This window comes from Endocarpon pusillum (genome assembly GCF_000464535.1).
Source record: "Endocarpon pusillum Z07020 unplaced genomic scaffold scaffold3361, whole genome shotgun sequence".
In the NCBI taxonomy this organism is placed as follows: Eukaryota; Fungi; Ascomycota; class Eurotiomycetes; order Verrucariales; family Verrucariaceae; genus Endocarpon; species Endocarpon pusillum.
The window spans coordinates 60731-74343 of record NW_006916315.1 but is presented as its reverse complement, the minus strand read 5'-3'; the positions used below and the strand labels follow the sequence as shown (position 1 = coordinate 74343).

The following is a 13613-nucleotide window of genomic DNA, read 5'->3' as shown; positions in this document are numbered from 1 at the left end:
TGGTATCAATACACCTGCAGATCGAGGGCACTACTCTTGCCCACAGCATATTCGCGAGCCCACGAGTATTGGTTCATAAATATTTACATCACATTTCCTCACCACCAAAGTAACCTTAACCGCTATGCTGCCGAAAGAATAGTCCTCTCCACCCCTCCGTTCTTCTATCCAATGCTTCATACATACAATAATGTACCACACATGTTCATAAGTCATGCTTCATCTACTTTCACACTCCAGCAGGCGCACCAAGTGGCAACCATGTCCTGCTTGCATCCATACTGCGGTTAATTCTTCCACCGGGTGTCAAAGGAATATCAACTCTTCCTCTATCCTCTTGCTCGTCGTCATCACCCATTTCGTCAGCCAGTCGGGAGAAATAATCTGCCAAAGCGTGTCTAGAATCACCATTGACGATGTTCTCGTAGTTGGGTGGAGGCGTCATCACAGGTGGTGGTGGTTCTTCCTCGTTGAAAGGCGGCGGATTAAAGGATGGATTGCGTAAAAGATGCATGGGTCGTGGAGCACCTGAATTCGGATCTTGTACACCAGTACTAGGGTCATGCACATGAGCAGGTCTTGGAGCCGTGAGACCCGCTGTACTGTTCGTCCAGCTTCGTGTAGGCAATACTGGGATAGAGTCGAGGCTGGTGGTGGAGGCATTTGTAGTTGGAAGAGTGGTAGGAGTATTACGTCTTTTCATTGCCGCACCAGGGCATCCACATTCGAATTCATCAGCAGGTGTGGCTGGCACTCCACCAGCTGTATAGGCTGGTAGATAAGTGTTTGCTGCTGTGGCTCGACACGAGAGAATGTGAAATGGGGAGTCTATCGAGATCTCGAAATGCCTTCTCTTCGAAGAATCGTTCTCGTCTGCTCTCGACAAGCGCATGACGATCTATGTCCTCAATTAGCTCGAAAGACATGGTCGAATGCATAAGGAGCCGTACCTTGATCCAATGGTTTACCTGGATATTCTGATAGGTGGTGTCGAAGTGGATTTTCTCACTTTTGGCTCGATCCTTCATCTGATGACAGCTGGGAAGCTTGACGCTAAACTCCATCTCTGTAGGACCGATACTGGCGCTATCGTGCTCAAGGTTACCCAGCAGATTCGATGGATCTCTTGGAACATTCTCCTCCCCTCGAGCGGCTGCTTCTCGATGATCCCAAGCAATACCACCCCCTGCTGTAACACGTATGGAACTTCCTGGATAAGCAGAGACACTTGGACCATCCGCTCGCTTCTCGAATAGTTGCACCTTTCGGGTTGGTTCTAGACGGTGAACGCGCTTGTTGGCAGTAAAATATTGGATGTTCTCTGTGACGAAAACCTTGATTCGATGACACTGTACTTTTGCAAGTGGTGTCAGTTTGAAGGCAATCGGTACAGACGCACCCAATGGAAAAGATTTGCCAGAAATGACGATATCGTAATGGAGTTGGTCTTCCCAGTTCCGTGATATGGCAATGGGCTCGATCTGTTCCAATGACCCCTCCGCCGGTGCACGAATCATGGTCAATTCCTTGGTTCCTACCAGATTTGCTCTGAAAGCACCAGATCGCTCTACCAGAGCCTCCAGCTCGTACTTGACATTTCCGAGCTCAACATTGATAGATTCGGGAAGTCGCGAGTCCACCGGGAGCTCAAAATTATAGACATAATCACCAGGGTGGAAGACCTTGAAGCCTTTTTGAGCTACTGTAGGGCCACCGTTGATATTGTCGCCCTTGCCGAAACTTCTCGACTGGTTCAATTGCAAAGAGAGTCTTTTAGCTTCGCGCGAGCTCACGTTCGGTCGTGGCGACGCAGTACGTTGAAACAGATCGAATGACGAAGCCGTTACACCGACTTCCTTGGTGGAAACCACTGGGCCCTTTGCCAAATGTACGAGATCGGCACAATAGCTATTCTCAGCATGCGGAAACTGCGCATTGAAAAATGGCCATGTGTGATTCATGATGATCTCTGTATCACGGAATTCTGTCCTTCGGGGAGGAATCCCTTCGGGCCATTCCGTGTCAGACCTGCCCTTAAAATTCAGAGAAATCGATTTGAGTTTCGCCTGTTTAGTCACATGTAGATGGAGGCTTCCACGAAGCATGGTAGTAGTGCCACTCGTGGAATCGTTTTGATCAAAACCTTGGAGGTACAGCACCGGCTCGGCAAGGGATATTGAGATTGACAGGCCATTTCCAGACGCAATAGGCTTTTCATCACAGAGTGCGCTGACAGGAGCAGAAGTCTCAGTGTGTTTTGGTTGATATGATGCTGTCCGAGCTTCTTCGACAAGCTGAGGCCGATGTACCATGCCACTCACAGGCCCGCCTACACTGGATCCACCCCTTTCTCTCCGGACTGGAGAGTGCCTTCCTCCATCGGCAGACACCATATCCTGCACGTTCCCTGACCTCGCTGCGCCCTCTGACAGCGACTGAGCTGCACTTGGGATTATAACCGGCTGGGAAGAGGGCTGGGATAAGTTGAGACGAAGGAGACGTTTAGCACTTTCTCGTGAACGCGCCAGAATTCTGAAAGGTAGTTGAGCTGTGCGGCTTGCGCCTAGAGGCTGTCTTCGGCTGCGGGCGTCTGCACGCACCGATGTTATGCAGAGACAGGTCGATCGAGGTGTGCGGCTTCGAAAAAACCCAGGGTAGGTAGGAGTAGAATTGGTCGGAAATGCTGGAAGGTAGAATAAACGGCCCTGTGAAGAACGAACCTGCTGAAAACCTGGTCTAGTGAGCGTCAGCAAGTCATCTTGTGGTGCACGTTCCGTAACTGGCCGCCGGCCTGCGAAGCAAAACATTGTGGTACACTCTTGGTGGGTTCTGATGCGCAGACTGTTTCCAGATGTAATGATGGATTCCGCAGCGCAAAGACTTTTGCATTCATGGCAAAAGGCAGTGAGACCTTGAACGGAACGAAGGAGTGAATTCAAGAAGAGTGACTTACAGTTACAAACAAAGGAGTGCAATTGCGAAGTGAGCGGTCAAGCAAGGAGAATGCGGGTATCCAGAGTGTCTCCGATGGTGGGTTGTGTCTCTCATCCCTCCCCGTACTGTATCAGATAATATGGCTGTAGACGACAGAGATATTGTACAAGCTTCTAGAACGAAGGAACTCGAAGCAATGTTTATTTATGACGAGGAATCCCAGCATTTATGTTGTAGAGATGGACAGTTGTCTGTCCGACTCTGGAGCGTTTCTTGAGTTGTGTGGCATCCTCTGGCGCCCGATCGAGACTTGGTACTGTATGAGATGATGATGACCGAAGGACCGAAGGACCAGGCTGACTTAGGTTAAACAGCCAAATTAGCACCCGCAACGCCGAGATCATTAACTATCACTCAACTTGAAGGTTGAGATCGCGTCAAGGTCAATTGGGGATAATAATGATAATCACAAAACCAGCAGCATTCCTTGTCCTGTCCTACCGACCGTTTCTCTGCAAGAATCACAACTGGCAATTTCTTACATACCAGAATGCAAATGCCAATAGGTGATTACACATGTATACCAGGTACGGGCATCTAAAGAGAGAGAAGCAGGCTCAGGAATCAAGGAAGTGGTACGTGGAGAAGGTGGCATTGCTCTGGATAGTGTCTCTTGGAGTGCTTGAGATTTGCTGACTCGCCAACCAACACGGATGGATCGTCATACATATTGCGTACCACCGTCGGCCCCGTTGCTGATGCTGCTCCCTGTTGGAACGACTAAGTAACTACCAGTGTGGTAGGCTTAATATGATTTCTTGCATCTCCGAGATAAACTACTCCAGACTGATGGCTTGCGCATAGATGCTGTGGTTGCAATGGATGATCCTCATTTCAGGCCTGCATGGGCGTAGTCAAGAATATGCCGCATGTTGGTCCAAATGCCCTTTGAATTGTGATTGCTCCACTAGTTAATGAATCTGCCAGTATTGCTCCGTGGGAGAAGGTTGGACTTGTCCCTTGACCAGCCAAGAAATACCCGAGAGTACTATTACTAGTAGTATGCTGTGGCCATAGGTAAATAAGGACGGGGAAACGCGGATACGAGGAAGGGGGGCGAACAGGTCGCCAACCGAGTTCTCATAGAGCCAGGCCTGCTGCATGAACTGTGACATGGTCTCGAGTTGTTTCCCCTTTCATTTGGAATATACCAAAATTTTGTGTAGGAGCAGCGCCTGACGTATGCAGCGTTTTCAAATAGACACTCGTGCGTGAAACGCATCGCACAGAACAATTAATGCTGTATGATTGCCGCCTGCCAGGGCAGTGGGACCACTATTTCGAGCGCCAAGCTTTCGATATTCACGGGGAAATGGCTGCCAAGACTCGAGGCTGCGGCGGAGGCGCGTTCAAGCACGCGACTTACTATGTACTAACTAGTACTACTACTCTGTAGTTAGTAGTATTATGTACAGCTCATGATGTGGCAGGCTTGAGCATTGATGAACAAAACAGCAATATTGCTAAACGAGTATGAGCAGCAAAGATGGGGGCAGGAGTCTGTGACTCTTCATCTGAAAGTCTCGTTGACTAACTAAGGTTACAGCAGACAATATGGAGAGGCCCCTCAGCGGCGCTGTGCTTTGCTGCACATCCATCCCACCCGAGCAAAGAGTACGCTATCACACAGAAAACCGCCGTATGGAGTATCTTCTAACTCGAAGTAGACTCATATGGCCGAAGTTGCCATCCAGATGGGCGCAGAACACAAGCTGGATCTAACATCCGATGTCACCCACTTGATAGTTGGGGACAGTAGCACCCCCAAGTACAAATACGTTGCTCGAGAAAGAGAAGATGTCAAGGTCCTCCAATTAGAATGGGTCGAAGCTGTGCGGCAGGCCTGGATGCAAGGCGACGAGTTCAACCTTGAAGCGTTGGACGAAGAGTACCGACTACCCACATTTGCTGGTCTGAGGATATGTGTCACCGGATTTGAAGACTGTGAGCATCTCTGTTCTGGTAGAAGGTGTGTCTGATGATGGGCTGTAGTGACTTTCAGAGCGCGGCTTCAGGAAGAAATTTCGGCCAATGGAGGGGAATATCGTGGAGACCTTACAAAAGAAGTCACCCATCTCATTGCATTTGCACCAGAGGGAAAGAAATATCAATATGCTACACAATGGGAAGTCAAAGTTGTCGATCTCAAGTGGCTGGAAGACAGTATCGAGCGTCGCATGACCCTCGAGGAAGACTTCTATCATCCCACTATCGCGAGGGACAAGCTCGGGGTAGGAGCATGGAATCGGCAAGCCAGAGCCATTATCCAGCTGGGCAAACGCCCCCGTGATGAGGAGGTCGCACCAGATGTGCCTCGAAAGCTAAGAAGAACAGCCAGTGTGAAATTGGGAAGCCAGAGTGAAAGTCTTTGGAGTGAAATTGTAAGTGGCCCGCCAGGCGAAGATCCGGCAAGGAACGAAAAATTGCGGCCCTCAAAATCCCTCCCAATCCTGAAACCTGGGGTATTGGAGCCGAAATCGTTTGCCACCGATAGTACAGCGGCGGAGGATGACACAAAAAGACAGGCCACAAAAGAGTTGGCTGTCGTCGATCAACAGTGTAATCGAAGAGGAATATTTGCCGGGCTGGGGATCTATCTTTTCGGCTTTACTGCGAGACAAGTATGTCAAGGGAAGTCTGCTCCTATGCAACAAGAGGCTTTGCTAACACGCTGTTAAGGCATCCATTTTGCGAGAGCACATCCTCAGCAATGATGGAGAAGTACTTGAATCTCTGACAGACTCAGCCTCTAGTGCGACTTCCCACTTGTACAGGCTATTTCTCATCGTCCCCCACTCGCATCCATTCTCTGATATACCTTCTGTGAAGCACCTAGATTCCCCACCAGAAGTCGTCACAGACATGTGGGCGGAACGTTGCTTGCAGTCCAAACAGCTATTCGAGCCCGATGATCATATATTGAGTAGGCCGATTCAGGTTTTCCCAATCCCTGGTTTCGAAAATCTCGTCATCAATTCGACTGGCGTAGCCGACATCGACCTCCTCCACGTGTCCAAGATTGTGGTTCTGCTAGGCGCAAAGTACGACCAGGTCTTGAAGACTGGCATATCAGTCCTGCTGTGCAATCCAGTTAAAGCCTCGGGGGAGAAGTTGCGACATGCGCGTGGGTGGCACATACCAGCAGTATCAATTGAATGGCTTTGGACATGCATCCGGCGGGGAATATTACAACCTTTCCAAGCATTTTTGCTCAAAGATGGACACAAGTCAGAAGAGATCATCTCAGACAAGAATGCCACGGCCGCAGCTGCACGACCTCAAACTACACGGACAACAGTCCAAGGAGGAGTTGCCGAGCACAGTCAGCAAGTAAAACCAGTATGTCCTGCAATGAGTCCTGTGTGCCGGGAGGCCCTTCCTAAGAATGGTGACAGTCATGCCGCCTCGAAAACGCCAAAGCCGAAGCTGTTACCTGGAGAAGGATTTGTAACGAGCCCACAGCCCAATAAGGACAGGAGCAGGACTCGGGGCAAGATTTATGCCCCAATGAATCTAGCAGCGGCTGCAAGCAAGCACGAAGCGCACGACAATGGTGTCAATGATGATGAGGGGGATGGGATTGGTCTGCCTCTGCAAGAAATCTCTACTAATTCCTCACCAAAACCCGAGAAAGCCGCGTCTCCCCGCAGACGATCTTTGACTGGTCATGGGGACGGTGAGTCCAGCCTGCCAGATCACAAGCAGGGCGACGATACGCCATCAGCACCGGAAGCAACCGCAACAGGGAAAACGACTTACCTACCTCCGCGAGCAGAGTCAATCCATGGGGCCATAAAAGAGCTACTAAATAGGAGCAAAGCAAAGAATACGACGACTGCGACGTCCAATGGCGAAAACAAGACAAGGAGATTACTGGGTCGCGCGCTGAGTAATATGTCCAACTCGTCTCGGGAGGGAAACAATGTCCGAGCTTCGCGTGCCAGCTCGATAGATAGTGCCAACACTGACGGACTTGGCAGTGTCATTCTGGACGAGATTTCTGAAAGCAGGCGTAACAGTTCTGGTGCAGTTAGAAGAGGTAGCTTTACTGGTCGTGCTTTTGCACAGGAACGAGGCGTCACTGGAGCTTCGTGGGATTTGGGAGATGCGGCACTATACCGTGAGGAATATCAGGAGGAAGAAGAAGCGCCCCAGATGACTCAACTCGGATATGATAACCCTGACGATGCGGTGGCTCTCAGAGAAATGCTAGCTGAGAGAAGAAGGAATCGGACTCGCAGGGGTCAGGAGGATGTCAAGCCGCCGGACACGAAGGAGGGAAAGAAGATCAAGGATGATTTGAAGGTTATGCCAGCAGGATGGGGTACCGGCAGGAGGACCAGACAGAAGGCGCGAAGCCCTTGATCAGAAGACCATCTTGACAACTGCGAATGACTGATTCCAAAATATATATTGTTCCTGCATAGCGACGGCGGAGATGGATTGTGGCGGTTAGCTGGATAAGCATGCGATTGGGTAGATCAAGTGTGTTTGATCATCAAATGAGTCTCCTCACAAGGTACAATCTGTTCCATCGACGACATTTTGATTCGTGAAATCCAATTAAGGCGTGTACGGAGTATGTCTGGCATGGGTGAGTAGTGACTGATTACTGTGACTGATTACTGGTTGTGACTGATGGTAGCGAAACGGGGTTACGGTACAGTAATGTCACGTGCCCAAAGCTACCTGGAAATATCCCCCCAAGTTGAGCAGCTAACTTACTTCGTAGCATCACGAACCCCATCAATTGATGATCTGTGAGCACGCAGCATCATGATACCACGATAGTCCGAGTCAACTGCCTCATTGGCGTTCAAGTATCGTTTGCCGCACCCGAGCATGGACATACTCTCCCAAGGTCTCAGACCTCGCCCGCAATTCATTCTATGCCGGCTCCATCAAGCTCCCCAGATAAGGCTCTACACAAAAGAAACGCTCGAGCGAAAGCGTCCTCGGCGACGACAGCAACTCAGGAAGTCTTCTCTAGCACCAAGGGCCCGTACCATCAACCGCTCCGAGCCGAAACCTCCTCCACCCCCCAAACCTGAGGCTTTTGGCAAACCGCGCGACGCGTCCTCCAATGCCGCAAAGGCTGAACGTTTCAAGGAGAGCCGGAGAATAGAGAAAGCACTGAGGCATGAGCACCATGGGGAGAATGTGTATGCGTATGCGCATATTGGGACGGGGCAGGTGGTGTACAGTTTGACAAGGGTTATGGATGTATGCGCTTCTTCCGAGATCTCATTTCCTGCTTCGTTATCTTGTTGGTCTTGATGAACTCGACTTGTTACTGGGGAAGCTATCTTGCTGACCCAGAACCCACTTCTCGCAGAATAACAACATCCTCCGCCAACTCGTCTTCCATGGCAAAAAGACGGTTCCTGCCTCCCTTCGCCGCGACCTCTGGACCCCCTACTTCTCACTACACTTCCCATCCTCCTATTCCGGCCTGCTCGCCTACCACCAGCTGCGCGAGCTATCCCTGCAACGCCAACTCCAGCCGCCCGACTACCTCATCAAGACCACCATCCAAACCGCTTCGAAGGAGCAGCGAGCAAAAATGACTAGGGAAGAAGAGGAGAAATGGGACGAAGAACACGAAGGCAAACCATACCCAGACGGCCATGCACAGATGGCCCACAGACGCGAGCGTGCAAGGAAGTTGATGAACCAGAAAGCCACTTCTGTGGCTGATGTGGCGTTTGTGGTGGACTTGATGCAGCGGGAGGGGCATTTGCGCTCCGCGGCTTCTGTGGAGGAGCTGATGAAACAGCGGAGGGCAGAGCGATTGAAGGAGGCGAGTAAGAGGCGGACGAAGAAGTTGAGGGCGGAGTGGAGGAAGGAGGAGAAGAGGGAGCAGTGGTATATAGATATGACAAGGAAGGTGCAGGAGGGCACGAAGTGGGGTTTGGACATGTATTCGGCGAGGAGGATCTCGCTCGAACATGGCGGGCTGATTGTTGATCCGAGGATTGGGAGGGCGAGAGTGACCTTGCCTGGCAGGGAAGGGGATGCTAAAGAGATTGAGAGTGGGAATGCGGAAGAGAGAGAAGGGGCACAAGAATCTGATACCAGGGCCGTCACCACTTCTCCAACAACAGAGCCATCCTCATCCTCCTTATCATCATCATCATCATCATCATCATCACCACCACCACCACCACCACCACCAGCCGTGCGCATCCTTTGGTCCGACCTCCGCGACGCTACCTTCGCAGCCTCATGGCCCGGAATTGTCTTCCACGGCGAACTGGAGAGATTGGCCGTATCGCGACGTCCGGGCCGAAGAAGTGGAGACGCTCCGCCCGTCTTTGTGGAGAGGAGCGTGCACGTCATGGGCGGGATGAAGATGGGTGGAGACGAGGAGTGGATGCGGGGGAGTCAGTCGAGGACTTTGTGGGCGGACGAGGACGAGGACGGAAGGGAAGATACGGAAGGGGATGGTGTTGAGGGCGACGAGTCTAGAAAGAGTCGCAAGGAACGGGAGAGGGAGAGCGTGTCTGTTGAGCCGCCTCCTCCTCGTCGGAAGGGCGTGATTGGTTGGGTTAAGGGCAGGTTGGGTATGGCTGCTTGAGACGAGCGCATTCAAGACTGGACTACGCAAGAGGATAGCTCGCTCCGCTCAGCTGAGACCAAGCGCTCATGTCATTCGCCACACACATGTAACCTCCGTCATTGCACAGATGAAAGAAAGAGAGAAAGAAAGAAGGAAAGATAGACTGTAGAGTACTCACTTAGCTAGACGACACGAAAGCTTCAATTGGCTCAAACTTCAAGCAGAAGCAGCGCGCAATTGTGTTGGTTTCAAGGGGCAGGAAAAACGTGTCTTTTTGTTGTGTACCTGTGGATCACAGGAATCCAGATTGTGCTAAGAATCATACAGAGCAATTTCGCAATGCTCGTTTGGAAATGGCATCAAAGTTTTTCTATCTAGCTCCGCTCGCGTTCAGCATGAGTATCGTCGTAATATGATCATGTCCTTGAGTCCCGAAGTTTCATTCCCCTTCATCATCGCTTGGGAACATCTTCGGCTTGTCCCGATGCCTGGTCCCTCTGTAGTCTCTCTCTCTGACCTTCTCTAGCCCATCATCTTCCACCCTCAACACATCACTGACCGGCACCCTGACACTGCCAATCCTCCTGCTGCCCCTCGCACCCTTCCGATCATGCCCCTCCATGCCAATCCGCGCATCGTCCAGATCCGCCTTGAACCCCTTCCACAGGTCATCAATCACACCGGTAGCTTTCATCTGATCCACAATCTCCTCTGCCTCCTTCTCCCGTTTGCGCTGTCCACCTTTTGAGCGTTCGCGGCGCACAATCTCTTCTGCGGAGAGGACGCCTTGGGAGTCGAGATACTGCATCAGATCTTCGTTGAGGTTGTATTTCCAGTGGGTGAATTTGTGGGCGAGTTCGGCGTTGGCGGCGCAGTAGCGGCCGAGGAAGAAATGCGTGTCAGCCGGAGGGAGAGTGTGGCCTCGAGAGTCGACGCTCGCGTTGTCGTGGTCGGCTTCGGCCTCGGCTTCCGAGGAGTCTGGATCTACGGGTTCGAGCGAGTCGTGGTGGTATGCTGAGCCTGAGAAGACGAAATCGTACTTCGCAGGATGTTTGGCTTTATTGCAGGCGTCACAGCCGCGCAGGAAGTTTTCGCCTTGAAATAATTCCGTGGTTGTCAGGCCTGGACGCGCGTTAAGTGCGTTCATGAAGAGCTCCGTCCAGGCACTTGACTTGAGTCGAGAGCCTGCCTGGGCGGTTATTTCATCTTTGATCTTCGTGAATGCCAGCTTCCAGAGTGCATCATGGCGTGAGAAAGCAGGTGCTATCTTATTCTTGACCAGCCATTCGATAACATGGATGAACAATTCTCGTGGTTTGGCACTTGCGTAAGATGTGAACTCGAGTGGTATGTCAGGGTGAGGGCGGCCAAGGCGATCGATTGGAGCTTCTTCCTCTTCGGAAGCTATAAAATCATCCTCGTAGCTATCCAGATCAGGATTTTGAGGGATGTCATCTTCCTCCGATGAGGACTCCTGATCGTGCCCGAAAACCGCTGCAGACACTTTCGGGATAGAGTTTGCAATGTACCCATTGTCTCCTGCTTCCTCTTCGTCCTCACTGTCAAGCTGTATTGGCTCTTTTGCTCCTGCGCGCCGTCGTTTCAAGATTTCTATGTACTCTCTCCGCCGCTCACGTTCTTTGTTTACAGGAGCGCCGCGAGTTCGGGAGCTTTGCATCCAGGAAGAATTTGAATCCTGAAGATCCTGTAAATCTTCTTCAAGTTCTTGATGTTCGCGCCTGCTTTTCAGTCGACGACTTCTGGGAGTTTGGTTGATTCGATTCGGCGTTCGTTGCCCTAAAGGTGTTGTCGGAACACCGTCTCCATCAGTGGAAGGTGCAATATCAGTGTTGTCCGGAACCACAAAATCATCCTTAGCAGCTGGTGATCGTCTTGCGCGGCGTCGCTGTGTAGCAGGCTTGGTAGCTATCATATCGTCATCATCCCCACTTGTTTCTGGCGAGCCAAATTCAGACAGGGCTGTACCATTTCGTGGAGATGGCCTGGACGGTAATGGAACTTTCTGTGCGTTTCCAGACCGGGTACGGCGGGAAGGAGTTGGACTTGGGATCTCGACTGAATGAAGACGTTGACTTGATGCCGAGGAGACAGTAGAGACTGATCTAATATGCACAGGAGACTGATAGTGAAGCCTAGCTGACCTCCGTGGAGTCAACGTGGTCTGACGAGGCATTTTTGAAGAGGTTCTGCGACGTTTTGCAGTTGGAGATTCAATATCATCTTCATCTTCATTCTGACTTATTGTGGCGCTGGCCCCTTTGACACCTTCTGCTTGAGGCTGCGACGATGGTTCCGGTGTCGGTATTGAGGTCGATGTATGCTTCCGTAAGCTTCGTCTGTCGGCTCTGTTGAAGCGCACGTTTGCTAATCGATCCTGTACACCTGGGGAGTAGTCCCCTTTCGAAGGAGAGGATGATGGGAGAGGAGTGAACTGCAGACGGGTCTGCGCTCTGCGGGGCATCGTCTTGTATTGTGCTACTGATGCACAAGGAGAAAGGAGGGCTTCTACTAACTTACTATGTAGTACTACGTGGTAAGTAGTACGGAGTGAATGGTGGTGAGCCTCACTGGCAGCACTGGCAGCACTGGCAGGCAACCACACGTCGCCGGTCTTGGCAGTGTCGCGTGATCATGTGATCCTTCCTGTGCTTTACTTGTACCTGCTTCAAGACAGCACGGCATAGCACAGAAACAACTCATGCTAGCTGGTGCTTTACTATTGCAACACCTTCATACCTACACAGTCACAGCAGTCTATAGATACCATTGTAAGCGGCCGCCGTTGAAAAGAGTCTAGATTCTGCGCTTGATGCAGGTCAGAAGGATTGGCTGGAAATTGTTCCCTTAGATGGTGGCTAAGCAAAGATGCTGCAGGACCTTTACAGAAAGACATCGTCATCATGAAGAAAGTGGATTGGATGGTCGGGAAACAGACGGGTATGACAGCTTGGCAAAGATCAAGGTCAACAGTGGTTCATGGAGAAAGCACTACTTAGTACGCGAATATTAACTTAGCAGAAAAGATCCACCCCAACTTGAACACGATGACCATGTGCAAGAGCACCCAGGCATATCCTCACAAAGCATGTATTGAATGCAGTGATCGTTCCCGTCATTATGGATCCGTTCAATGCTAACCTGGGACCAGAATCTACACAACATATGAAAGGGGCATCACATAGAAGATGTTTCATCGATGCCATGTTGAAACAGGGCATGCAGGTAGACTGCATGACATCTGACTGCGATAGATTTCGACTCCAAACTCTACTGAAGATGTTGATTCTGTTGACTCTGTTGGGTCAGATGTGATCCACCGCTTTCGGGTCCGATGCTCTATGTGGCCATGGACCCGAGGCCTGGTCTGATCCCCGCCGACGATGATCAAGGTTGGGAGACGATATTGGAGAGAAGATGGCAGGCAGGTGCCGATCCCATATTTCGGAAGTGGCTCGCAACTGGCGTAGTGGTGGCATGCGAACGTTTTGCAACTATGGGATAATTGATCGAATTGCGAGTCGAGAATTCAGCCTTTGGCGCCGGTGACATGCACATTCCGCTCCACGCAATCTTACTTTATCCAGGCTAGAGGCGGCAGCTATTGGCAAATATGATGCTACCATGTCTTGCCCCTGCAACAGTGATGTAATTGTAGCTTCATCCCTGTCCGGTTGAGGTGAACCTCGCCTGGGAAGTGCACTGAGAACTTGGATTTGCTAGTTACTACTACGTTAGTCTTCACCTTGGCCTTGACCTGCTGTTCAATTTTCAAGTGCAGCAGTGTCAGTCTTCGTAATTTGGCTGCAGCGCCGGTATTCACTTGCTCTCACTGGCTCACCCTGTGCAACGCTGCCCAGAATTTTAGCAGCCACAAGCTAAGCTCCAGGCGCGTCACCAAATATCTCACCCTGCCACCACTTCAAACCAATTCTGTTCTCTTTCTTCCACAACACCACACAACTTCCTTACTTTCTACATCTCGATACCATTAACTGACCTTATTGTCAGTCCAAATTACTTGACCTGCATTTGATACCCC

General features: G+C 50.9%; 4 protein-coding genes across 4 annotated transcripts; 2 read left to right on the top strand and 2 right to left on the bottom strand.

Annotated features, from left to right (window-relative positions):
- Window positions 1-229: 229 nt before the first annotated feature.
- Window positions 230-2807, bottom strand: EPUS_05581 (uncharacterized protein; the record flags this gene model as incomplete). The annotated part of the gene is made up of 2 exons (XM_007804440.1): window positions 230-898; window positions 951-2807. 2 exons carry the CDS (start codon window positions 2805-2807, stop codon window positions 230-232), a joined length of 2526 nt encoding a protein of 841 aa, XP_007802631.1.
- A 1741-nt stretch (window positions 2808-4548) lies between these two features.
- EPUS_05580 (uncharacterized protein) lies at window positions 4549-7359 on the top strand (the record flags this gene model as incomplete). The annotated part of the gene is made up of 4 exons (XM_007804439.1): window positions 4549-4608; window positions 4662-4938; window positions 4987-5615; window positions 5674-7359. 4 exons carry the CDS (start codon window positions 4549-4551, stop codon window positions 7357-7359), a joined length of 2652 nt encoding a protein of 883 aa, XP_007802630.1.
- A 477-nt stretch (window positions 7360-7836) lies between these two features.
- On the top strand, window positions 7837-9571 carry EPUS_05579 (uncharacterized protein; the record flags this gene model as incomplete). The annotated part of the gene is made up of 2 exons (XM_007804438.1): window positions 7837-8217; window positions 8330-9571. The coding sequence occupies 2 exons, from the start codon at window positions 7837-7839 to the stop codon at window positions 9569-9571; spliced, it is 1623 nt and encodes a 540-aa protein (XP_007802629.1).
- Window positions 9572-9992: 421 nt separating this feature from the next.
- Window positions 9993-12035, bottom strand: EPUS_05578 (uncharacterized protein; the record flags this gene model as incomplete). Its single annotated transcript, XM_007804437.1, has 1 exon — window positions 9993-12035. The coding sequence occupies one exon, from the start codon at window positions 12033-12035 to the stop codon at window positions 9993-9995; it is 2043 nt and encodes a 680-aa protein (XP_007802628.1).
- Between the last annotated feature and the right edge of the window lie 1578 nt (window positions 12036-13613).